Genomic DNA, 26,206 nt, shown 5'->3' on the forward strand with positions numbered 1-26,206 from the left:
TGAATCACTGCTGCTGCTGCTAAGTCACTTCAGTCGTGTCCGACTCTGTGGACCCCAGAGACGGCAGCCACCAGGCTCCCCCGTCCCTGGGATTCTCCAGGCAAGAACTCTGGAGTGGGTTGCCATTTCCTTTTCCAATGCATGAAAGTGAAAAGTGAAAGTGAAGTCGCTCAGTCGTGTCTGACTCTTAGTGACCCCATAAACTGCAGCCCACCAGGCTCCTCCATCTATGGGATTTTCCAGGCAAGGGTACTGGAGTGGGTCGCCAGCGCCTTCTCCATTGAATCACTCAGTTAAGTTCAGTCACTCAGGGGGTCCTTGCTCACAAAGTGGGAAGTGATCTGGGCCCAGACCACTTCTCAGACCTCACGTACAGCCTTTCCATTGTGCCACTGCCTTCCAGCCTCACTGACTGTGGCAGAATTCATTTCTGCCACAGGGCCTTTGCACAAGCTGCCTTTTCTTTGCCTAGAAAGCCCTTCCCTCTGAGCTCTGTGTCTCTGGCCTCTTCTTGTTATTCAAACCCCAGCCTAACTGAGTGAGACTAGCTGAAATTAGTGAGAGCCCCTCAGAGCACCCCATCTAAGCATGCTGGTGAGCCCCTATTCTGATTCTCCACGAGGCGCTGTTCCCACCTGAGCAGTGACCCTCTCGTTCTGGGTGGAACCCCAGTGCACTGGACTGTACCCAGCACACTCTGCTCACCGAACGTTTGTTCAATGAATGGCTGAGAAGGGTGAGAATGCTCTGGAGAAAATAAAGTACTGCATGAGATAGAAAATGCTTTTACTAACGAATAAAAAACACTCTCCCCTGCTTTCACTGAACGTCTTCTCTTGGAGATGGCAGCAGCATCGCACTGGTTACTCTACCAGGCTACATCATGCAGACAGAAACCTCCCTTCTTGGGGAGCAAGAAAGGCTGGAACCCAGTTCCTCTGCATCACATTTCAAGGGAAGACAATTCATCTGCTGTCTGTACATCCCTCCCTGGGTGACACTGCCCATTCGCTGAGTTTCATTCCGTCCATCTCCCTGGAGAAAGTGAACGCTGGTCACAGGAGCGCTGCTGCTGCTCTGACCAAGTCCAGGCTGGCAGATGGCCCGCAGGCTGGCCTGCCGAGGCTGTGGTTCGGATGCATCTCATCAGGCCACACGCTGGGAACTGCCTACTGCTCCTTCTGCCACAAAACCCAGATCTAATAATAGTTTATTGGTTGGGTTGTGAGGCTCAGCTAAGCGTGACACAGGTTAGCTCTAAGTCCAAGAGGAGAGGTTCCAGAAGGTGAGTTTACACGAGTCAGTGACTTCCACAAAGGGCGGCCAGGCGGTTGAAGCTATTTACACTCTTCCTGCCAGGAGGGTTGAGCGCATGCTCCTGGCGCTGTTGGGTCGGGCTCACGGGTCCCCTCATCACAGACAGTGATGGCTTTCTGTCAACTGCCCCGGCCTCACTTTCCTCAGTTCAAACATCACCATCAAGGGGGTTTCAGTGACTCCGGCAGCAAGATCAGCACAGTGGCAGCATCATCTGCTGATTCTGGCTGGAGTGGCAGAGCTGAGGACAAGTAAGGGGGCTGCTCTGAGCAGATCTCCACGGCCCAGGGACCCACAGCACCACCGAGATCGCTGCTGTCCTTGGCACGGGGTGGCATGCAGGGTTTCCAAAAATGTGTCTTCTAAGGTCCCATGGCCTCATTTCTCGGGTAGTTATTTCTGGTTTTAAATTAGCTGTATGGCCCCAGAAGCAACCAGGGGTGCGATGGTTCTGTATCGGATCAAGTGCTGTGAGCCCTCCTCCAAGTCGATCACGTAGTCCCTGGAAAAGGAAGGGAACTCTGTACCCGCGCAGCTCGGCGGCAGCCCTGGTGGGACTGTTTCCCACTGTCCGCAGCGCAGGCGTCACTCACCTCTGCTCGTCTGATTCCGGTTCCACCAGGATGTTTTCTTGTCGCTCTTTCACTCTTAGAAACACGTATGCGTCTAGGTCTGGTTTGGGAACTGCCAGAAGAACGGTAATGTCATCAGCAAATGCTCAGCTAATAAGAGCAAGAGGGAAGAGCTGCTGAGATTAACTGCCTCAATCACGAAGGGACCCTTGATAGAAAGCATGGTAGGGAGGCAGTTGTTGCAGGGATTTGAGGAGAGATCTGGGCTCCTTCTAGAATCAGCCTACTTCCCACAGTCTCACTCAGCACCTGCTCGCTGGACAAGGGGAGAGGTCTTGAGATGAGTGGAAGCCTGGGAGGAAGGAGCAAGGACCACTGGAGAGAAACACGCTCAAGAGTCTCAGGAGGACACAGCATGTGAACGGAGCCAGAAAGTAGATCTGTGGAGAGGGCGGGAGGCCAGGATGTCAGGGAGATGGGGTCACACGGTGATAGCCTTGGACGTCAGGCTGAGGAACCCAGGCCACCGCTGGAAGCTCCCCTCCATGTCCCTCCGTTGATCACAGGTTAAGCTGCCCTTCCTCCTCCACCAGCCACACCTCGTTAGGAAGAGCCCAGAGCGGCTGCTCCTCTAGCCCTGCACTGCCAGCAGAGGCCCTACCACGCAGTGGGGTCCGGAGAACCTGCTGGACCACTCAGCGTTCAGGGCCCAGCTCAGGTGTGGGGCTGCCTGTGGTTCCCTATCCACTGAGAGGGCTGAGGATAACTGGCTGTAAAAGTCAGGCACGGGTCCCCTGGGCTGCTTCTGGGTTCTGGACCTCCAGAGACTCCAACTTCAGCAGAGTCAGCTGGGCCCACTGGGCAGGTGCTGATTCGAGGAAACCCTCAAAGGATGTTAGGTTACGACAACCTTCCCCAACCCTGCCAGCAGGGTTTCCATGCTCCAGGGGCCTGAGGGGACTCGGGGCATCTGGGCTAAGTGAGCCAGGCTCTGATCTCCCCAGGGCAGGCTGCCCCCTGCACAGCTCCAGTCCTAGGAGCCTGGCTCTGGTCTTTGGAAGGGACCCAAGGCAAGCAATGCTTGAGTGTCAGAAGGTGCTGACCAGAATCGAGCAGAAGGAGCTCCTGGACAACGTCCTGGGCCAGCTCAGGAATCGATGCAGGCCCATCGGCGGTTCCCAGCTGCTTGAATCCAATGGACACGACAGATAGCGCTGGGCAGGGATGAGGTTCGTGGCCCCCACTCCACTCAAACGTACAGACAAAGAGGCGAACTGGACAGGGACTGGGCCTTCTGTGTCCCTCAGGCAGGTTTTCCAAAATGACCAGTTCAGAGTTCCACAAACCCTGCCTGGGCTGGGCTTGCTCCTGGAATTGTGTCCCCTCAAATTTACATGTTGAAGCCCTGAGCCCCAGAACTTCAGAACAGAATAGATTTGGAGACCCGGCCTTTAAAGGGCTAAAAATGAAGCTGTTAAGGTGGGGCCCTAATCCAACCTGACTGGTGTCCCGATAAGAAGAGGCACAGACACCAGAGTGTGTGTCTGGTGGGGGGGGGCAGGCAGCCACCTGCAGGCCGAGCCCCACACTGTCAGCACGCCTTGACCATCGACTCTGGCCTCTGGATCTGCGTGAGAAAACACGCCTGCTGTTCAGGCACCCTGACGGCAGTACTGAGTATGGAGGCCAGAGCTAAGTCACCAGCCCCCTGGAGCAGGGCTCACAGCGTGGCCCCCAGACTGGGTCGGGGAGAGACATAGTTGGCAGGGAACATTCAAGGGTGGGCTATCCTAGCCTCAGTTTGTGAGCCTGGACTCCAGGCCCCCTGGGAGGTCCTGCGTGGAGACAGGGAGCTGGCAAAGATGAGGTGTGGACTGGAGCCCACGTGCCAGGGGCCCGCTGGCTGAGCCGACCTCAGGAGTTACCGCCAGGGCCCCTGCCCCTCGGCTCAGGAGACTCTTGGGGGGCCTGAGTGAAGGGGTGACGGCTGTGCCTCCCCTCTTTCCACCTCAGTCCTGTTCCCCTTTCCACAGCCTGGAAATTGCTCACAAATAAAGATCAGGAGCCCTGAGGGAGCCCTGGAGGCCTCGTAGCCTCCTGGCTAACATCCTCTCCTCACCCTCAGAAGAGGGAGACAGGCCCTGCACAGCTGGAATCTGTGAAGGGAAGGCTGTCCCTCCCACCCACCCCACCCCCGCCCAGAAAACAGAGACCTTGGCCGCTTCCATGCCCAAAAGAGCCCAGCACAGCGTGGACGCCCAGGAGGTAACTGAATATGCCACGAGGCTGAGTCTGTATTTGGAGAATTTCCTCCGAACCAGAAGAACACAAAAGTGATGCTCACATGGCCGCAAACGGCTACCCTGGTACCTGCTTTTAATGACTCTTGGTTTTTAACCCAGAACCCTTCCTCTCTGTCTCTTTTCTGCTCATCTGTCTACACATTTATTTTCCTTCATTCGAGGGAAGAGAGTGAAGTGAACGTTCTGCTCACCTGTCCTCACGAGATCCACCTTCTGTAGATTGGGAGGCATGTGCTTTAAGGCCGTGTCCTTCAGATAGGTCTCTGTGTTAGCCAGGAACCTGAAACACACACACCCAACGCCGTTGGCGGAGCCGCTGGGGCCCTCAGACCCACAACAGGGGCCCTGCCACCGGCCTCAGGGACACAACCATGCAACCCACACTCCCAAGCCCGGGGGGACAAAGGCGGGTCCACGCCTGCTCACTCTTTGGCAAAGACAAACTCCTCCGGAGAAAGGATGGAAGGCTCCTCCTCTCGGCGGGTCTTCTCCTTTTCAAGGATGTGAGGGAAAAACTTCTCTATCTGCAGGGACAGGAAACACCTGTCAATGCTTCATGCTATCAGTTAGCTTGATAAAGTGGGTCATCAAAGGTCTTGTCTGATTCCAGCGGCACACAGACAAGTCTCCTGAAACAGGCGGAGGTTAAGCTAGAAAGTGACTTTAAAAATGATGAGTCTTGGGCTTCTCCGGTGGTTCAGTGGTAAAGAATCTGCCTGCCAAAACGCAGGAGACACAGGTTCGATCCCTGGTCCAGGAAGATCCCACATGCTGCGGGGCAGCTAAGCCCGGGTGCCACAACTGTTGAGCTTGTGGCTCTAGAGCCTGGGAGCTGCAACTACTGAGCCCACGGGCTACTGAAGCTCTCGAGTCTTAGAGCCCCTGCTCTGCGACAAGAGAAGCCACTGCAATGAGGGGCCCTCGAACAGCAAGTGGAGAGCAGCCCCCAGTCTCCACAACTAGAGAACGGCCTGCACAGCAGTGAAGAACCAGCAGAGTCAAAAATAAGTAACTAAAAAGGCAAGACTGGGGGCTTCCCTGGCGGTCCACCGGTTAAGACTCCTGCTTCCACTGCAAGGGGCGCAGGTTTGATCCCTGGTCGGGGAACTAGGATCCCGCATACCACGTGCGGCCAAAAAAAGAGGGGAAAAAAAAAAGTGGGTCTTCATGGTTGAGCTTCTTGCTAATCATAAGACCTACCTGCCACACTTCAAGAAGGCAGGTTTCAGAGAATTCGGAGGGAAGACCAGGGCTGGAAAAAGGAAGACAGTTTAAAAAGGGTGAAAGGGTTTCATGAAGGAAACTCTGGAGAGACAAGTGGAAATGGAGTTTAAGAGGCAGGATGGGGCTGTCAGCCAGCATTTCTGTGTAGCTGTACAGGTGTCCTGCGAAATGAAGCAGACACAGGGGCGGGACAGACAGACACAGAACATATGAGCTGCAGAGGAGTCACGCTTGAATCAAAGAATATAACTGGCAAGGAGAAAGTCCACAAACGGGTGAGGCTTTGAAAAACGCTAAGGACTACCAGGAAAAAGGACAACAACAGAGCCAAAAGCTGGAGAGGTGCGTGGTCAGGAACCAGGAAGGGCAGCCTCTTGTTCGGAGTCAAGGCTGTCAAGATCACCTCGGCCAGGGAAACGCCTTGCAAGCAAAAGTGAGGAGGAGCTGAAGGCTGAGAGGAGGCAGCGTTTATCCTCAAAGGGGTGAGGTCTTCCGGCTCAGGACCACGGCCTTGCAGGAGGAGTTAAATTCACACGTGTATGGGGCCTGAGCGCGTCTCCCGTCTTCACGCCGACCGCCACTGCTGCTGCACTAGAATGCTTGCCATTTCAGAATCTCAGAGTCCCCGAGCTCAGAAGGGATGGGAAAGATAAGAGGCAGGCGCGTTTCCTGATTTTCAAATATACAAAGGAGGAGGGGGATCGTCAACACAGATCCCCCTCCTTCAGGATCCTTCACGTCGTACGTGTTGTCGTATTTGAATACATACTGGAAAAGATGGTTTGTGAACTCAAAGGAAAGTGACTGGTGACCGTGAAGAGGATTCACCCAACCACACACACAGAAAACCGAGCGGCCTGGCAGCTGAAGGTGGGGAGAGGCAGGCTGTGTGTCTCAGCTTGCTCCACACATGCGGCATTGTCTCTGATGCCTCTGTGGACAGGCTGGAGCAGGGGCGGGGAGACCGGTGACAGTAGAGACTAGAGACTCATAAACGACTGAACACCGGTTTAGTGATGGAAGCTGACCCTCGGGGAAGGCCCAGGGGACAGGCTAACTCTGGCCCAGTCCTATTAACGAGCCAGGTAAGACCTCTGACGACACACTCATCAAACTTGCTGAGGTAATGAATAAACTCGGTGACAAGATCGAGGTCCAGAGACCAGCGAACTGCCCAACTTAATAAGGAGCTTAAGAGGGACAAGTTTTGAGCCCCACACGGAAGGTCAATAATCAAGCCACACAAACATAGGAGAGTGACAGGAAGGGGTAATAGTCACGACAGCTGAAAAATTACATAAGAGGCTGGCACTCACGGTGAGTGCAGAATGAACCCAGGCTGTCGCCATCAGAGGCGCCATGTGACCCTGGGTGGCATTACTCCCAGTCTCATGTCCAGGAGAAGGGAAGTGACCATCCTGCTGTTCACACAAGCGACCAAGTGCCAAGAGGAAGTCCATGTTCTGTTACAGGTGGGATAATTTAAGGAGGATACTGACAAATGTTTTAGGGAAGAGACCAGGAGAGTTAAGGGAAATAAATGGCTGAAATGTTTAACTGAGAGGACTCCGAGGAGCCTTTGTGAGCGGTCCTCGGAATCGGAAGTGACCGCACGTGGAAGATGGTACATCAGGGATCGTGGTGATCCCTGAACAACAGGGGGGTTGGGGGAACCACACCTTCGACCCCACCTCCTTGAATAACCTCACAGTCGGTGCTCCGTATCCAAGGCTCTGCACCCGCAGACACGTCAACTGCGGACCACGTTATAGCACATATTTACTAAAAAAGATCCGTGTATTGGTGGACTGGCGCGGTTCACACCTGTGCTGGTCAAGAATTAGCCGTATTTGCTTTGTCGTAACTAAGAGGACAAGTGGAACCAAATGAGAAGAATCTTCAAGGAGGTAAGAACCTCCCAGGGTTAAAACAGACATCATACAAAACACTGAGTAAGCATGTTTTGCAGTTCCGTTTTGGTAAGTGAGATACAGCTGAATGTGATTATCACCGTCCACAAGACACTGCCTGAACGGCACGTAAAACAATTCTCAGAACTAGGTCCCCTCTGGCCAGTAGTCTTTGTTCAGCCGCTGCCAACACCGCCACCCTCAGCACTGCCCCGCGGTCACTCCAGGGGGCGCCATTCTCGCAGCAGACAGACTGAAAGTGTCCCCAGAGGAGGAGGCCGACCACCACCCAAGCCTTGCATCCGCTCCTCCAGGACAATCTGTCGCCTCGCCGTCTTGACTCTGGCTCCCCTGAAGTGGGGTCTGGGCAGTGCTTCCAGGCCTGGGACCCTCCCAGCCCCTACCCAGGACCCTCAGCGCCCACGACAGGCTCCCCGACCTTCATGAGCCGACAGCGCAGGTAGCTGCTCAGGACGAAGCGGATCCGCTCCATCTCCATCTGATGGATGCTGACCTTCAGGTCCCCCTTCTTGGCCCTTTTGAGATTTTCTTCCTGTTCAGAGAGAAAAAGAAGTTTGAAAAAAAGAAAACAAAACACGAGAGTCAAAGACTAAGAACATTTTTTTTGTTCAGTCTGCCCGCGGGCCACAAGGACCGTCATCATTGGCAACACTGAGGATTTGGAGGCTACGTTTAGGTCAGAGGAGGACAAAATACTCCCTGTGTAAGAGCTCTCATCTTCTTCTCATCTCTTAATTATACAAACAATACGTGACCACAAGCTCATGACATAGTACAAGCACTACTCATTTACTTTTAGAAAAAGACCATTTCGATAGCATCTGAATTTGGTCAGTCAGAAGGTCCCAGAAGAACTCCAACCCGAAGAACTCCAACCCAAGTGTAAACTAGATAATACAGCAGATAAGAAATGTCTAAAGGGTCTTAAAAGCAGTGTGAAAACACCAGTTCAGAAACTGTAAAATACCAACGTTTCAAAGCTAGCCTGAGGCTGGCAGTGGCTCAAACTGGCTCATCTAAGCCAAGGACCACACACTCAGAGGGCTTCCCTGGTGTCGCAGTGGTAAAGAATCTGCCTGCCAATGCAGGAGACGTGGGTTTGACCCTTGGGTTGGGAAGATGTCCTGGAGAAGGAAATGTCAACCCACTCCCATGGACAGAGGAGCCTGGTGGACTACAGTCCACAGGGTCACAAGAGAGTCGGATTCAACTTTGTGGTTAAACACAACACACTTAGAGGCTACAGGGCCAGGCTGGTAAGGAACATAGCGAGGAGGGCACCGACGGGCTGGCGGCATGGAGGGCAGGCTGGGAGGGGTAGCCCTTGCCCTGTGCTTGTCAGCTGTTCTCATGCACAAACGTGGGAAGGCTGAGAACAGGTTTTCAGAAGCTGACATCCCTGGGGTATCATGGGAAGCTGACGTCCAGGTGTTCCCAGGAGCTCTTAGGCTTTGTAAACACAGATAAGGAATTTAACATTAAAAAACTAAAAAACAAAAAACCCCAAACTAGGCTGGGCCCAGCAAAACAGATTTACTGTCAGACTTTCACTGCACTCAAACACCTCCTAAGGGTCTCTCCTTTGGACCCTGAGGCAGGCACCGCTTACCATGTGTTCCAGCTGCTCCATGACACATTCTACGATTTCAGACTTGTTTTCCAGCAGCTCAGGGGCAAACTTTTCATTCATCCAAGCCTAAGAGACAAAGCCAAAACAGAGCATTGCTCACCATGGAGCAAAATAACCCTGTGAGTCACCACATACCCTTAAAATCACAGCGACCTCAGCAAAGAAAACGACTGGTTAGAAATACTGGGAATGCTCTGAAGACAAGTTATGTTTAATGATGGCTTCTTTATTTCCTTTAGTGGGAAGGCTGTGTCCTTAGCACACCTACAGCTGAGAATAATCTCATGTGGTGTCCACAGGTCTATACCCGATATTGCCCACCAGGGGGCACTAGCACCCTTCCATTCTGAAAGATGAAGTTAAGCTCTATAAACCTCCCATCTCTTCCTTCCTGAAGCTTGGTGCACTTTACAAATACTTTTTCAATTATCACTACAATATCTGAGAGGAAACGGATTCAGTTATCCTTATCTCGTTGACAAGAAAAATACAGATTATGTTATTTGCTAATTGCATAAGAGCACAAAGGATCACAGACGAAAATGGAAACTCATCTGTTATGCAGTTGTGGAAGAAGAGGTTAAATCCCTAATTTATGACTCTGGCCCAGATGCTTGGTACATTTCAGAAATCACCAAGGCTTAGGGAACTGAAATATCCACAGGGGACTCAGGAACCTGCATTTATCTTTCAATCACAAAAAATTTAGTTTTAGCATAGCTCAGAATTACAGGCCAGGCAAGCTCCATTTATTCATTTTGACACCCTCCAGCCTCCGTTTCTCCAGTTATCACCATCCAGAAACATTATTAAATACTGGATGTTGCTACTATAGCAAAATTTTTTCTTTTTTCTTTTTTTTTCAGGTGTTTGGCTTCTGGAATAGTTTGCAGATATATAAAACTAACCAAAAAGAGGGTCTGTATTTTCAAGTAGCATAATGAATGAGAAAAGATCAAACTGTCAGTAAGGACTTACAGCAGGAGTTTTTCTTTTTTTTTAACGGACTTTAATATATACTGGATAGGTAAAAAAAAATTTATGAAATACATAACATAAACGAGCGATGAACAGCTGAGCGCACGTAACTTTACTAAAGCATACCATCTTTTTACGCGTCCCCTTGCCTCTCTCCCTCCCTCCTCAAAGGTGATCACTAACCTGAATTTAGGGTTTAATTTTCTGTCATTTCACTACATCTGTTGGTATCTCTACACGGTGCTTAACAACCTTCCCATGACAGGGCACTCCAAGAAAAGACAATGTTTGCATGGTACACTGGGTAAAAGGGAGATTTGGGGAGATTTCTCATGTACAGTATGAAATCACGGTAATAAAAATACATAACATTAGGGGAAGTTTATGCTAGTACAAAATGTCCAGATAAAATCTTGTCAAAATTTTTAGTGAGAATCTTGTGTTTAAGTTCAGACCTGGAAAATCCAGTTCTGTTTGAAATGACTTACTTCGAAAAAATTTTAACGACAATCTGTTTGTCAGTGCTACTGGGAGGAAATGTGCCCGCCTCCACTGCTCAGCTTATATGTTAAAGTCCTAACTCCCAGCGCCTCAGAAGGTCTTTGGAGATGAGCGCTGTAAAGAGGTTCGGTTAAGATGGCGTTACTGACTCAACGGACACGACTCTGAGCAAAGTCTGGGAGGTAAAGGAAGACAGACAGGAGCCGGAGAAGAATCCCGCAAGACTTAAGCTGCGGAAGGACAAACTGCGCAGGTTAAAATGAGGTCGTTAGGGGCGCCCTAACCCAACGTGGCCGGTGTCCCCGCAGGAGAAGAGCCGCAGGCGGATTCCGAGCGACTCGACGGTCAGTCCGTAGTCGCCTTCTCTTCTTCGTGGACGTTCACTCTCTGTGTGAAATTATCTCCGGGGAGGAAAGAGCACGCGAGGACACGGAGACAGGCGCCCCCAAGGCCAGGAGCGGGGCGCAGGGGAGACCGAGCGTGTCCGCCCCGATCTCGCCAGAGGAGCCTCCAGAAGGGGGGAGACACGCTTCCGCTGCTCGGGCCGCCCCGCCCGCGGTACTCGTTAGGCAGCCTTAGCAAACTCACACGACCATGACCGTGAAGACGGGGAACTGCGTCTTAGGCAATAAGTTTGAAATCCTTTTTCCACAAGCATTCAGGAGTATCCTACACGGGCTCCTGGAGCCGTGCTCACCAGTGGCCGGTCGGGCCACCCCCGAGGCCACCCCTCCCAGCGGCTGTCCACAGGGCATCACTGCAGGAGAGCCTCGGGCCCCGGCGTGCAATTCCTGCTCACCCCCTGCCGAGGCCGTCAGATCCGCCGTCCTTGCGTTGCCTTCCGAGGAGCCCTGAGGACACTCAGAAGCCATTGGTCTGAGGCCCCGCTGTCCCCGAGGACGGGGGGCAGCATCCGGGCCCTTGCGGAGCCTCGGCCTGTGCGGCCAGCATGCTGGCCAGCTCCGCCCTGGACAACAGCCTGGCAGGGGTCTGAGCTGTAGTTTCCTTAGCAACCATCGTTTGCTCTGCTACATCATGCTCCTGAGAGCTATCCAGGCGGCGGCAGGAGCTTTTATCCGTTTTCCTACTCTTTTCCCCCCTCTTTATGTGTATATGCCTTACTCTAGGCATGCACCTGAGAGGAGTAATAACTGGGCCATGGGATATGTGTGCCTTCTTCAACAGAAAATGACGTTATTTTTTAAAGTGACAGTACCATGTTACACATCCACCGTGGTATGAAAGGGAAAGTGTCAGCCACTCAGTCGTGTCTGACTCTCTGCCACCCCATGGACTGTAGTTCGCCAGGCTCCTCTGTCCATGGAATTTTCCAAACAAGAATACTGGAGGGCAGGTACTGAAGAAGAATCGTAAAGTATGAGAATGAAGAATCGTAAAGTAACAGACACAAGAGAGTTCTGAAAGGGGCAATTGCAGTGAGAGGAATAAGGCAGCAGGTGGACTGAATCAGAGACCTGGCTCACATCCTGGCTCTGATGCTGTCGTGTGACCCTGGCAAGTTCCTTTACAGCTTTCATTGCGAAGCTTCAGCTTCCTCATCTCTAAAGCGGAGATAACACGCTACCTCCCTCAGTACCGTGGGTTTACAAGTGTGCCAAAGGCTCTACACTCTTGCCGACACTCTATTGTTCACTCTTTTCATTTCTGCCCGTCTGATGGGTGTGAGTCATATCTCATTGGGTTTTAAATTTTCAGGGTGCCTGTGAATCTCCAGATAGTATATGCACAATTCTGTGTGAGTGTACATGTGCATTGCTCTGGGAGGAAGCGCCAGAGTTTTCACTAGATTCTTAAAAAGGTTTGTGATAGAATTTATTTTTTGAAGGATTTTTATTTGTTTACTACATCTGAAAAGAATGCATATACAAAGAATTGAGATATGAGAAAGCACTGGTTCAATACTAATGAGATCTACACGAATTAGGATGTCGGGAAAATTATGTAATGTTTCTAAAACTTGGAAATTGCAACCCAAATAAGCTGATCAAATCCCTATTAACACTTATGAACTGTCTTCATAAGACCTTCCCCAGGATTTTTATTAAACTAGAAAGCCTCACTTGGCTGCTCCAGGGTTTCTCATATACAGAACAGAAATAAGGGGATTTCCCTGACTGGTTAAAATTACCTTCCTTGGGTTTCGTCACTCAAGATGGCATGTAGGGCAGAGGAGAATGAAGAATCGAAAAGTAACAGACACAAGAGCGTTCTGGAAAGGGGCAATTGCAGGGAGAGGAATAAGGCAGTGGTGGACTGAATCAGAGAGACCTGGCTCTGATGCTGTCGTGTGACCCTGGCAAGTTCCTTTACACCTTTCATCGCAAAGCTTCAGTTTCCTCATCTCTAAAGCAGAGATAACATAGTACCTCCCTCAGGGGGCTGTGAAGAGCATTACTGCTCACAGGTGACATTCAGTGAGCCCTTCACATGCCTCAGTCTACACTCAGTACGTCACACACGTTATGTCATTCAATCCTCACAACAACTCCATGAGGTAGCCACTACCATTACCTCCAGGTTATAGTCAAGGGCGTGCCAGAGACAAACTATACAACCTGCCTACATTTGTAAAACAGACCAGGGGCATGGAGGGATTTAAACACAGACAGTCTGAACCCTTCAACTACCAAGGCTTCATGAGACCAGAAATATAAAGAACCCTGACACACAAGAAATACTCAATAAACCACAGTGACTATGACTAAAAGGAGAAACACCCCAGGAGTGATCTGAGGCAAGCAGTAGAAATGTACAGAATGGTTGGCAAAAGAAACTGGAGGAAAAGGAAGGATGAGACCAGTTTTCTCCTAAAGGTGTTTCAGCATTTTCTAGAACTTTTAAGTCTCTATCAAGCACTTCTGTAGTCCCCACAAATACCAAGTAGATCCTTGCTTTGTGAACCGTTCTTGTAACTGTCCCCAAAGCCAACCTTTACTGGACCCACCTGAGGATTCTGTGCTGGACATTATGATGTTTCTATCTGGCTGTGCCTATACTTCCTGCTTCTGTGGAGATGGTAAGACGCAGCCTCTTCTCTTCTAAGAAGCCTTGAATTCCATCCCCTCATTTCTTGAATCCTGACATTTGCAGCGTTGGACTAGCTTAAGAGGCTGTGCTTGCAGCAGGGGGATTCCGTGTGGGCTTCTTACCTGCTCTAGCCGGTCAATGAGCTCTGCAGGGGTCAGGACCACCTCCTCACTGTCCCCATCAGAGTCCTGTCCCAAGAGGTCTGCTTCCTCTGCCATCTTCTCTGAAACCAGGAACCTAGTAAATAAAAGAACCCATACTATGCTGTGTGTTTGTATTTACTTGCAAGAACACGCAACTATTGTACCTGGGAAAAAGAAAGGTTTACATGGGTTGTAGACGCTCTTTGGCAGTGGCCAGAGAGTTCACTGGCTTTGGTTTTGTAATGGGTTGCCTCTTCCTTCAAATCTTAGGTCAGGGATCAATTTCTCAAAGCGGTCAGTCCTTACAAGGGTTTCCACCTGCTGGCTGAATGGAGCACCAATCACATGTGTTTGCCTTCCAGGAGGAGGTCCTTTGCGCAGCGGCTGCGCTGGCTTCGGCTCTAATATTAATCACGGCACCTCTCAGGGCTGGGGACACAATGACCTGGCCAGTCAGTGACCCAGAGGCTTAGGAAGATGGGTGATGGAGACGAGGTCGCATCCTTGGGGCCTCAGTCAATTCAGTCAGTTCAGTCGCTCAGTCGTGTCCGACTCTGAGACCCCATGGACTGCAGCATGCCAGGCCTCCCTGTCCATCACCAATTCCCGGAGTTTACCCAAACTCATGTCCATTGAGTTGGTGATGCCATCCAACCATCTTATCCTCTGTCTCCCCTTCTTCTCCCGCCTTCAATCTTTCCCAGCATCTTCCAATGAACACCCAGGACTGCTTTTCTTTAGGATGGACTGGTTGGATCTCTTTGCAGTTCAAGGGACTCTCAAGAGTCTTCTCCAACATCACACTTCAAAAGCATCAATTCTTCAGCGCTCAGCTTTCTTGGAGCCTTAGGGATTCCGAAAGCACATTCCTCCCCGCTCCCCTCCTGGCGTCGCGGGCATAGCGTCACCGCCTACCCCGAGACGCGAACACACACACACAGACACAGACACGGACACACAGACACACACGCGGCGAGCGCCCTTCCAGTGGGCCCACGCGGACGCTCACCCGGGTCGGGGCAGGCTGCGAGGCCCTCTGAATCGGCGGGCAGCGACGCCCGGAGGCTCGCGGGAAGCAGCCGGAGGAGCAACCGGCCGCGAAACGCTTGGCGCGAGCCGCTTCCCGAACAGACCAGAGCGTTCACTTCACAGCTCCCGCGCTCCTCTCGGACACTTCCTGTCCAGGCGCAACGTCACCGCGCACTAGAGACGCTGTCCAATCACGGCCAGGCAGCCCCGCCCACCGGGGCGGGGCCTGCGTGTCCGCGGCCCGCTCTCCCCGCCCCTTCCCGAATGGAGGCGGCGGGGGGCGGGTCCGACTGAGCCCCGCCCACCCCTGCCAGGGTCCGGCGTGCGGCCCCGGCTCGCACAGCCCATGGGCCGTCGGCAGGGGGCGCCCGGCCCCCGCGGCTGAGGACTCGGGCTGCATGAGCCTTCGCGCCACCCGGCTCCGGCGCCCGCGTGTCCTCTGGCCGAGCCCGGGCGGCAGGGAGGTGCGCTGTGTGTGTTAGATCAGGCCGCTTCCACATCTAGGGTCGTCTTCTCCACACTTCTGGCTCCCGCGTCTCTGCCGGGGCTGCGGCTACACACACACACACACACACAGCCGGCTCTGAAAGCCTTTAGGCGACTGGTTCTTAAAATGCGGTTCAAGACCACCAGCAACAAATCGGGCTGGGACCCCTGAGAAATGGAAGTTCTCAGGGCCAACCCAGACCTGTGAAATCAGAAATGGGTGTGTGGGTGGGGGGAGTTCAACAGACTTGGCTCATCAGATGATTCTGATACAGATGACCTTGGAGAGCCATTGCTTTAGACAATCCCAGCTGCTCTCTAGGTTGACGTTTACAGTTTATGCCTTCTGCCTTGACTGTAGGGCAAAAGTACGCGCATACACACATACACATACACAGATACATAAAGACGGATTCCAAGCGAAGGGCCCTTTGAGCTGTGTCTTACAGAATGAGTCCTGCTAGTGACACATGATGACCTTTCCCAAGTCCCTTTCAACTCTGTTTCACTGGTTGGTGATTCAGTGGTTTTCAGTTGTAGAAGGTTGTGTTTTCCCCAGAGAGCTGCTCTGATATCCATCTCATCCTGAAGTCTTTTTACAGCAACATGACTGCTGACATGTCTCCATCCAGAGATGGAGTTTGTAATCTCTCCTCCTTTTAAAAAAAATGTTATTATTTTGTTGAAGTATAGTTGACTTACAATGTTGTGTTACTTTCTGCTGTACAGCAAAGTGACTCAGTTATGCCTATGTATACATTCTTCCCCATATTGTTTTCTATTACGGTTTATCACAGGATGTTAAATAGGGTTCCCTGTGCTATACAGTAGGACCTTGCTGTTTATCCATCCTGTGTATAACAGTTTGCATCTGCTAACTCCAAAGTCCCACTCCATAACTCCCACACCCCTCCTTTCCCTTGGCAAATCTGTTCTCTATGTGTGTGAGTCTCATTTTAGACTGCACATATAAGTGATATCACATGGTGTTTCTTTCTGTGTCTGACTTGCTTAGTGTGATCATCTCTAGGTTCATGCGTGTTGCTACAAATGGCGTTATTTCATTCTTTTTCATGGCTGAGTCATATTCCACTGTATCTATGTACCACATCTTCTTTATCCAATCAGCTGTCAATGGACATTAGGTTGTTCCATGCCTTGGCTCTTGCAAATAGTGCTTCTATGAACGTAAGGGTATGTGGTATCTTTTTCAACATCATTTTGCCCAGATATATGCCCAGGAGTGGATATGATCTCTCTTCTTCAGGCTGGGAAGAACTTTGTACCTGCTGGACCGAGAGAACAGGGCTGAAGTGATGCTGCCTGGCTTCTGGAGGTGAGTCATGACCGTTGGTGCAGCTTCTACCAGCTTTCTTGAGCTGTGTCCCCTGGGAAGGGACAGGGACAGGTAGGATGTCTGGCTTTCCCGTGGCTGCCGTGAAAGGTCCACATGCAGAGATCACATAGCTCCTGATGTGTGTGAGGAGCCCCAGCTGTTCTGTCCTCCGGAACTCCAAATTGGGTGAGCCTTCAGACGGTTGTTCTAGCTCTAGGCTTTGAGAGACCCCAGCTGACCCTGAGAGAGCAGGGACCAGACATCCCTGCAGGACTCTGCTCAGCTTGCAGATTTGTGAGCAAAATAGGGATGTTTTAAGGCTCTAAGTTTTTTGGGGTTTTTTCTTTATTTTTTTATTTCTTTCTGGTTGCACTGGGTCTTCATTCCTGCACGTGGGCTTTCTCTAGTTGCAATGTGCAGGCTTCTCATTGCAGTGACTTCTCCTGTTGCGGAGAACGGGCTCTAGGTACGTGGACTCAGTGGTTATGGCTCCTGCGCTCTGGAGCACAGGCTCAGTAGTTGTAGCACACGGGCTTAGCATGTAGGATCTTCCCAGACCAGGGATTGAACCCGCCATCTCCCCTGCATTGGCAGGCAAACTCATTCATTGTGCCTGCAGCGAAGTCCCCTTGGGTGGTTTTTAATCAGCCTCAGGTGACTGGAACAATAGTCTCTGAGCATAATCCTACTCTTCCATAATTCTCATTCCTGCATAGCTTTTCAACAGTCATTTTTTTAAAAATTGGCCAAGCAGTGCAGATTTCAGGATCTCAGCTCCCTTACCAGGGATCAAACTCTCAACCTCTGCAGTGAAATAGTGGAATTCCAGGGACCACCAGGGAATTCCCTTCAATGGTCTTTTAAAATATTCTGTAACTATTATGGGTTGGGGTACAAGCATGCCAATAACTTTTCAGTCCAAGTACCAATTGCTTACTCAGAGACTTCTCATCTCTGGTGCCAGCTGCCTCCCCAGTCCCAAGGGACCTCCTCTGGGGAGCTGGTATCCAGCTCCTGCTTCCTTACTTCTTAGAGCCGTGACCTGGGACACATCACTTCTTTGGGCTTCGATCAGTTGCATTGCCTAAGGGAGAACAAGAAGGCAGAGGGAAAGATACAAGATCGGGGCCCCTTTTTGCATCTATGATCTTTGATTCCAACTGATATTCATCAGATAAAATAACTTTGGAGTAAAATGAGTTCCCAGAGAAAGATTTCTTCTATTGATGGGTAAAGAAGGAGCATTTAAGGAGCCATCCAAAGAGAATCTAAAGGAGCAGCACAGACTTATGGTGGGAAAGTTGGCCTGTGACGTTCAGGAAGATGGGAGAAAAAGACACGTCTTAAGTTACACTATGTAGAAGGAAAAGTCAGGAACATCTAGTGCATGCATCCCCAGTGTCAAGAAGCTTTAAAAAATAATTATTTTAAAAATAATTACATAGCTGTGCAGATGGAACGTGTTTCATGAAAATGATCACGTAAAAAAGGGAGTTACATAAGTTACCATAGCAGGAGGGTGAAGTTTGGTGGTGATACATGGAATTGGAGGACAGAATTTATAGGCAAGTTCTGATGATTCAAAAAGCAAGATGAGGGACTTCCCTGGTGGTCTAGTGGTTAAGAATCCGCCTTCCAGCGCAAGGGATGCTAGTTGGATCCCTGGTCTGGGAACTAAGATCCTACATGTGGGGTTTGGGGTTGCAACTAAGCCTGTGTGTGGCATCTGCTGAGCCTACGCTCTAGAACCCATGCACTACAACTGAAGAGAAGCTCTTGATTCTCAACAAAAGATCTCGTGTGTTACAACTGGTCCCGATGCAGCCAAAAATGAAGAAAGAGAGGAAGGAAGGAAGAAAAAGATGAAGATGCCAACATGAATTCAGACTGGTAAAACATGAAGCTACCAACATAGCAAAAGCAGAAAGAAGGTACTGCCCAAAGGTGAAGAGGATATAGAAAATAGGACCCTAGACAGATGAAGAAAGTCAGTGCAATTTCTAGATACTGCTCAGTGAAGGAATTCATTGCAGTTAAAGCATGGTAAATGGAAACAGCCAAAATAGGTATAAGAAATAGCCATACATTAACACACATTAATAAGAATGGACCTAATTTTTTCAATCACTAAGGATAAAAGACAAAATATACATGTTTATACAGTACTGTGATCTTTTCTGGAGAAAGACACTTTCTAAATACAAGGCGATACCACCAGTATTGTTCAGATATCATCACTGCCCTTGCTCATTTGGTCAACAGCTGTTTCTCAATGTTTCCTTCCTCTGAATTTTTGTTTTCAGTACTGTAAGAAGCAAGGCATGAAGGCTTGGGGAGTGTATTCCTTAAGTAGAGTGTACCCCTGATCGTCTGAATGAATGAAAACTTGGACGAAGATTAGGAAAAGATTAGGAAACTTGCATTTTCAAGTGCAGCATCATTTTAGCCTCACAAAGAAAGCTGTTGACTGGTGAATTCGTAACTATTTTTCTGGCCAATGGTAAAACCCCACACCCACTTGTGTGACTGAGATGCTTAGAAAACTCAGGAGGCCAGAGCCCTGAAAAATGTAAAATCTGGGCAGTGCTCGATATTTCTATTTCTTTTTTTACTCTCAGACTTTAGCTCCTTGTCCCTTATCCAAACCCCGCCTTTAAGCACATTAAGTTAACCCATATTGGGACTTCCCCGGTGGTCCGGGGGCTAAGATTCTGTGCTCCCAACACAGAATCTCCTCCCAATGCAGGAGGCCCTGGATTTGATTCCTCGGTCGGGGAACTAGAACCCACACGCCACAAGGAAGACCTGGCACAGCCAAATAAATAAATAGAAATAAATATTAAAAAATTAACCCCTGTATGTTTCCAATAAAAATATAAATTTTTCTAATCTCTTCTAAGTTTTGAGATCATGGTTTCAAGAATGATGTGGCTTGGTAATATTGTTTAACTAAACCAAAAAGAAAAACAAGTGAGCACAAATGTTAAAGCTCTGTTCTCCTACCTGCTCCCTTGGAGGAGCCCGGTGAGGTCTTTCTTTAGTTTGGTCTTAAAGTGTCTCTAGTTTCCGGCGCAGACACACCCTCCAGCTCTGTGTCTTGTTGCCTCATATTTGATGCGAGGATGAGCTTCCCTGGAGGCTCAGAAAGTAAAGAATCCGCCTGCTAAGACGTGGGTTTGATCCCTGGGTCAGGAAGATCCCCTGGAGAAGGAAATGGCAACCGTCTCCGTTATTCTTGCTTGGAGAATCCCACCAAGAGAGGGGCCTGGTAGGCTACAGTCCATGGTATCGCAAAGAGAGTCAAATACGACTGCGCGACTTTCACTTCTTTGATGCAGGATGCCTTTTCCCTCCTAAGTCCAGGACAAACCTCGGGAATACCAGAAAGAGTCAGTTTGCTGTGGAGGGGTAGCCATGCCAGGAAGAGAAAGCTGACTCAGGAAATACAGCGTCTGGCTTTGACTTCAGCTCTAAGGAAGGCTTCCCCACCCGGGCAGAGCTGTGGGTGCCATCGCCCCACTTTGCTTCAACCTGGTCAGGGAGGAAGCAGAGGCAGAGGCCCGCCAAGGCTGGTGGAGAGGAAGACGATGCTCTTGTGTCCCACTGCTGCTGGTTCACATCCTTGGAGCTTTCCTTGGAGGGGAGTGGACAGGACGCCTCCTGGCCAGCTCCTCACGGCCCTCGGGCTGACCACTGCTCTCAGAAGCACGAGGCCACTGTTGGAGCTAGAGGGAATTCCCTGGGAGGAGGAAGGAGGGGATCGGGCGCTCTGTGATTTGAGTCTCGCTCTGAAATCAGCTCTGTTGATTTTCCTGTCATTCCACGCCCTTCGCTCCATTCACGTGCAACTACTCAGGGACCTGCGGGATTTTTGTCTCTTTTCCTTGCCCCTGCTGTGCTCTCTTTCTAGGCTTCTCTCTTTCCCTTTAACCACCTGAAAAGAGAGCTTCAGAACTCAGCCGAAGGACCGCTACATCTGAGAGATCATCCTTGCCATTTAGGTCACTGGTACACCTGACAGGGCTTCCCTGGTGGCACAGATGGAAAAGAACCTGCCTGCAATGCAGGAGACCTGGGATTGATCCCTGGGTTGGGAAGATCCCCTGGAGAAGGGCATGGCAACCCACTCCAGTATTCTTGCCTGGAGACTCCCATGGACAGAGGCTCCTGGTGGGCTGCATTTCACGGGGTGACAAGAGTTGGACACGACTGAGTGACCGACCGGCACACACATGTCTGACACTATTCTGATATAGCATTTATCACACTATATGGCAGTGCAGGGGCTTCCCTGGTGGCTCACTTGGCAAAGAATCCATGTGCAATGTGGGAGACCTGGGTTCGATCCCTGGGTTGGGAAGATCCCCTGGAGGAGGGCATGGCAACCCACTCTAGTATTCTTGCCTGGAGAATCCTCATGGACAGAGGAGCCTGGCGGGCCACAATCCATGGGGTCCCAAAGTGTTGGACACAGCCAAGTGACTAAACACAGCACATTCGGCAGTGCGGGCGTGTCCATTTCTCCTGTTAAGTTGTGAATTCCCTGAGGCTATCTCCAAATCTGGTACAGTACCCATCATTTCTTCACGCCTTCATTTCTTCATTCCACAAACATTTCCGAGCATCTAGTGATACTTGAGGTCCTACTGCCAGGCCCTGTGTAGGTGCTGAAGACAGATCAGTGAAGAGGAAACACAGACGCTGTGATGGGAGACAGAAGATAAACCAGTATCCACTGATGTCAGGTGGTGATAAAATAAAGCTGGCACCACACAGAGAACATTAAGAGTAAGGACAGTGTATCTGGTTGGGGTAGACACCTTCCTCCATTCAGGCCGCTGTAACCACGCGTTGTGCTAAGTCGCTTCAGTCGTGTCCGACTCTTTGCGACCCAACGGACTGTAGCCCTCCAGGCTCCTCTTTCCATGGGATTCTCCAGGTAAGAATACTGGAGTGGGTTGCCCTGCCCTCTTCCATTAAATACCATAAATTAAGTGTTTTATAAAGCACTGACATTTATTTCTCATGGTCTGGAGGCTGGGGTGTCCACGGTCATGGTGCTGAGAGAGTCAGTGTCTGATGAGGGCTTGCTTCCAAATGGCTGTCTTTTTCACTGTGACCTTATAACGTGGGAGGAAGGGGGAGCTTTCTGGGCTGCTTTTGTAAGGGTACTAATCTCATTCACGAGTGCTCCACCCTCATGACTTAATTGCTTCCCAGAGGTCCCACCTCCCAACACCATCCCCTTGGGTGGGGGTTAGGGTCTCAACATGCGACTTTTGAAGAGACACAAACATTCAGCCTACAGCACACTCCCTGAGGAGCTGACATGTGAGCAGTGCTTGCAGGAAGCATGAGTCAGCTTCAAGGAGATGGGTGTGCGGCACTGTGAGCAGAGCCAAAGGCTGTGCAGTTACTTGCTCACTGCAGAATACACAATGACCATGACTTTTCCTTTTAAAAAAAACATTAAACATATCTTCTGAAAAACTATGCCCGAATAGCATTTATCAGACCAAGTAAGATGATTTTCTTAATGATTTTCTGGATAAGACTCAAGCAAAGAGAAATGTGACCTTTCCATCAAGAAATAGGTGTACCTTTGTGTCATGAACCTCCGATGAAAAGCTTCTGTGTCTAAGTGCTGGGCAGGCCCTCTTGTTGATTAGGTCCACATAATTTACTCTAGGGAAATGTGTCTAGGTCTAAATGAAAACCAGACCAAGCTCAGTATTTCTACATGCTTATGTCTTAGGGCAATGCTCTTTTAAAAATATATATATATATATAGCTATAGGAAAAGTTTTGACCACAGTCATAGGAAAAAGCTAAAGGGCAGCCTTGCTCAAGAATGTACCCTGAACTGGTACATGAAAATATGCTTAACATCACTAATTATTAGAGAAGTGCTAATCAACAGTGCAATGAAGTAGCAACTCACACAGGCCAGAATGATCATCATTAAAACATCTACAAATAACAAATGCTGGAGAGAGTGTGGAGAAAAGGGAACCCTCCTCCACTGTTGGTGGGAATGTAAATTGGTACAGCCACTGTGGGAAGCAGTAGGGAAGATCCTCAACAGCTAAAAATAGAGTTGCCGTACGGTCCAGCAATTCTACTCCTAGGCGTATATGTAGAACAAACTATATTCAAAAAGATACGTGCAGCCCTGTGCTCATAGCAACACTACTCACAAGAGTACTCACAAATGTCCATTGACGGATGACTGGATAAGACGTGGTGTGTGTGTGTATATGTATATATATATACTCACACATACACAATAGAATACTACTCAGCCATAAAAAATTATGAACTAATGCCATTTGCAACAACATGGATACAACTAGAGATTATTGTACTAAGCGAAGTCAGACAGAGAAAGTCAAATATGCAATATCACTTACATGTGGAATCTGAAATATGATATAATGAGCTTATTTACAAAACAGAAACAGACTCAGAGACATAGAGGAGATTTATGGTGGGACGGATTGGGAGTTTGGGCCTAGCAGATGTAAACTATTATATAGAAAATGGATAAACAACAAGGTCCTCCTGTACAGCACAGGGAACTATGTTCAATATCCTGTGATAAACCATAATGGGAAAGAATTTGGAAAAGAATGTGTGTTTGTATGAATATACACACATGTATATGTATAACTGAATCACTTCGCCATACAGCAGAAATTGACATCTTATATATCAACTATATTTCAATGAAATAAATTTAGAAAAGAATGTACCCTGTATCACAATTTCATTCATTGTTCTTCATTTTAATGCCATCTTCCAGGGAATTCCCTGGTGGTCCAGTGGTTAGGACTCTGTGTTTTCACTGCCTAGAGGGTGGGTTCAATCCCTGGCTGGGGAACTAAGGTATTACAAGCCCACAGTGTGACCAAGAAAAGTAAAAAGTCACCTTCCTTTGATTAGTGGATTGTAGGCATAAAACCATTTTGAAAACTTCACCTTATGAATGAAATGGGTCATTCCACTTCAGACTAAAATTTATTAAAAATATATATATATATTTGCATAGAGACAACTCTTAGAATACAGTCAAGTTCATCTATATATAGGTATGGTTTCCTTGAACTGACAATATACAGTAAGATTTATTTTAAAATTTTCTCCAGTTCCAAACTTTCTAACTAGAGTTATAGAGATGGAATTGTATTGTAATTGTTACCATTTTGTTTTCATTCCTACATTGAGCATCTATAAATTATACATCTCTTGAGGTGTCAGTACTTGAAATAATAAGGAATAAGAGGCTTGAGTTAGTAGAAAACTGTGAAATTTAAAAATTTGTGACATCTTAAAAACTTTTGGCATTTTGTCTAAATTTCTTCATGTAACACTTCTTACAAGTTTCTCACTGGTGAAACTAAATATTTTTATTGAGTTCAATACTCACCCTCTATCAGACAGCTAAAGAATAGCATGATTAATTATGTCCCATGTCACTGGGTATATTAATGTTAAATTAGTTAGAACAGATAATGTAATAATTCCACCTTTGGAATATCCAAAAGGGATGCAAAAAATTAGATTTTTCAGTTTAAGCTGTGTTCAGTCAGTTATAAAAATATTTTCAGCTGAAAATACTGAAATTTTGGTCATGAAGTTCTAATTGCTGGTATTTTGGGAAACGAACCAGAAACCTTGGGTTGGTTGGTCTGTCAGAGGTGATCTTGCCGTAAGCAGCTGTCAACCTGTGTGCTGCTAACTCAGCGAGAATCAATAAAACCTGGATGTGACCCGAGGAGCTCTGTGAAGGCTGAAATTACTTTGTACTTTTCCCTGTTGGTGGTGAAGTGAGATCATACGTTTCCCAGTCACCCTCTTTGTTTCGTCTTAGACGTGTTTACTTTAAGAGAGAAATTCAGGTTGACCCTGAACTTTACCCTTAGCTAGAGTCTGCTTCTAGGTTGGAAGTTCAGTTCATTTTTTTTTTTTTTTTTTCAGATGCTCACTCACATATCTGTAAGTGGGAAAAAGCTATTTGTCTGTATTTTTCCACTTTTTTTTGGGGGGGGGGGTGGTGGATTATAATTAGAACTAGCAGGACTTAGAGGCTAGTGTCTCTTGATAATGAAACTGAAGAGACCAACTGGCCGGAATGCATGAAGGAAATCGCAAATAGAAACCTGTGATTGTGAAATCCGGAGGAGGCGGGGGGGGGGGGGGGGGGAGTGGGAGAGGTAATGTGTAAAATTATCAAAGCCCATTCTGATCCTGAAGATGTTAGCTGGTGTGCAGAATATTTAGGTTACAGTAGTTTATGTTGGAAAATATATGTAGCTTTTTGTTTTACTTTATTATTTAATTTTCATTTTATATTGGAATATCATTGATTTACAATGTTGTGTTAGTTTCAAGTGTACAACAAAGTGATTAAGTACTTCAAATATAAATATATATATATATATATGCATTCTTTTTTAGATTCTTTTCCCACATTGGTTATTACAGAGTATTGAGTATTACCCTTTCTTTTTAAAGTATAGTTGATTTATGACATATAATTGTTTTTGTCACAAACATTTTTTAGGCATTTGATGAAGTATGGAAAACAAGGCATTTAATATCAGGAGATCAATCTCAGGCCCTGTGTTCCTCTTTCCGACTCCACCCTTCTCCCCTCCAAAGGTAACAGCCTGGCATTCACACTCCAGGCATGTTTATATGTTTTACCTAATATGTTTGTACCAAAGAAAATATGATAACAACAAAACCTCTGTGTGTTTGTGTACCAAGATAACTCACAGAATGCAGTCATAAAGCAACTTTATTTTTGTCCCTTAACATTTCATTTGTTGGATACAGATCTTCCCTGTCACTGGATGAAAACTGAGGAAGGTCCGTGATTGCTCGTCACTCTTCGATTGAAATAAAAGAAAACCCCACGATCTCTTCAAGTCACAAAGCATAGTCCCAATTCATTTATTAAGATGTCTTGTTAACATCAGAAGCCCCCTGGAGAGGGGCGCCATACTGGGGCTTTGAATCGGCCTCCCGCAGCCGAGCAAGCACTCAGCCCTGGCGGTGGACAGATTGGGTGTGAAGTCCACGTGGTTGAGCCACATGCTGCCCACCCCACTCCCCTCTGCCCCAGAACCATTTCACGTGGTCCCACAGAGCAAGCACCAGGGTGCTGGGATGAACTGGCCGACAGCAAAGCGCTCTCCACTTTCTCGGTAAGAAGCTCTGCAGGGGATACTCTCCGAAGGGCACTCACATGGCGTGGGTCACCAGCTGGCCATGCCCCGAGTCAGTGCTCATGTTCAGATCAGGCTCTGAGCATCCCTCCCTCAGGCCGAACCTCCCGGAAGCCCGGGGACCAGGGAACCAAAGTAATGCTGTGCACAGGTCCAGGTTTCCAGAATGTAGAGAGGACACCGAAGGAGAAAGGATCGGAGGGGCGAAGACACTGTCCCGCCCACTGCACATGAGCCGACGGCCAGCTCTCCATTCTGCGCCGTCTTCCACGAGCCCCCCTTTGCTCCAAATCCACACACCTCAACTCTACGGCTAGCTATAAGGCACGACTTCACTTCTCCTAGCATCAGCGTGTCAAGTTCCATTAAACACAAACAGAAAACCAAACAACTCTCACAGGGACTTTGCCAGGCCAGTGGTTCTTCAGTTTCTAATAAGCTGGTCTGTTAAGTGAACTGACTACGTTAGTTTTACCCT

General features: G+C 48.7%; 1 protein-coding gene across 1 annotated transcript; it reads right to left on the reverse strand.

Moving 5' to 3' along the window:
- GINS4 (GINS complex subunit 4) lies at positions 766-14,834 on the reverse strand. The gene is made up of 8 exons (XM_005698886.3): positions 14,657-14,834; positions 13,627-13,741; positions 8,957-9,043; positions 7,766-7,879; positions 4,619-4,716; positions 4,384-4,472; positions 1,911-2,001; positions 766-1,819 (listed from the first exon to the last, which is right to left on the reverse strand). The coding sequence occupies exons 2-8, from the start codon at positions 13,720-13,722 to the stop codon at positions 1,723-1,725; spliced, it is 672 nt and encodes a 223-aa protein (XP_005698943.2). The 5' UTR covers positions 13,723-13,741; positions 14,657-14,834; the 3' UTR covers positions 766-1,722.

Source organism: Capra hircus, chromosome 27, assembly GCF_001704415.2.
Source record: "Capra hircus breed San Clemente chromosome 27, ASM170441v1, whole genome shotgun sequence".
Taxonomy (NCBI): domain Eukaryota; kingdom Metazoa; phylum Chordata; class Mammalia; order Artiodactyla; family Bovidae; genus Capra; species Capra hircus.

Coding starts and splice junctions, on each gene's coding strand:
- GINS4 (XM_005698886.3), bottom strand. CDS start 13,722: ATGGCAGAGGAAGCAGACCTCTTGGGACAGGACTCTGATGGGGACAGT. Junction 9,044..13,626: donor TCATTGACCGGCTAGAGCAG/GTAAGAAGCCCA, acceptor TTTGTCTCTTAG/GCTTGGATGAATGAAAAGTT. Junction 2,002..4,383: donor GGTGGATCTCGTGAGGACAG/GTGAGCAGAACG, acceptor TTCTTCTGGCAG/TTCCCAAACCAGACCTAGAC.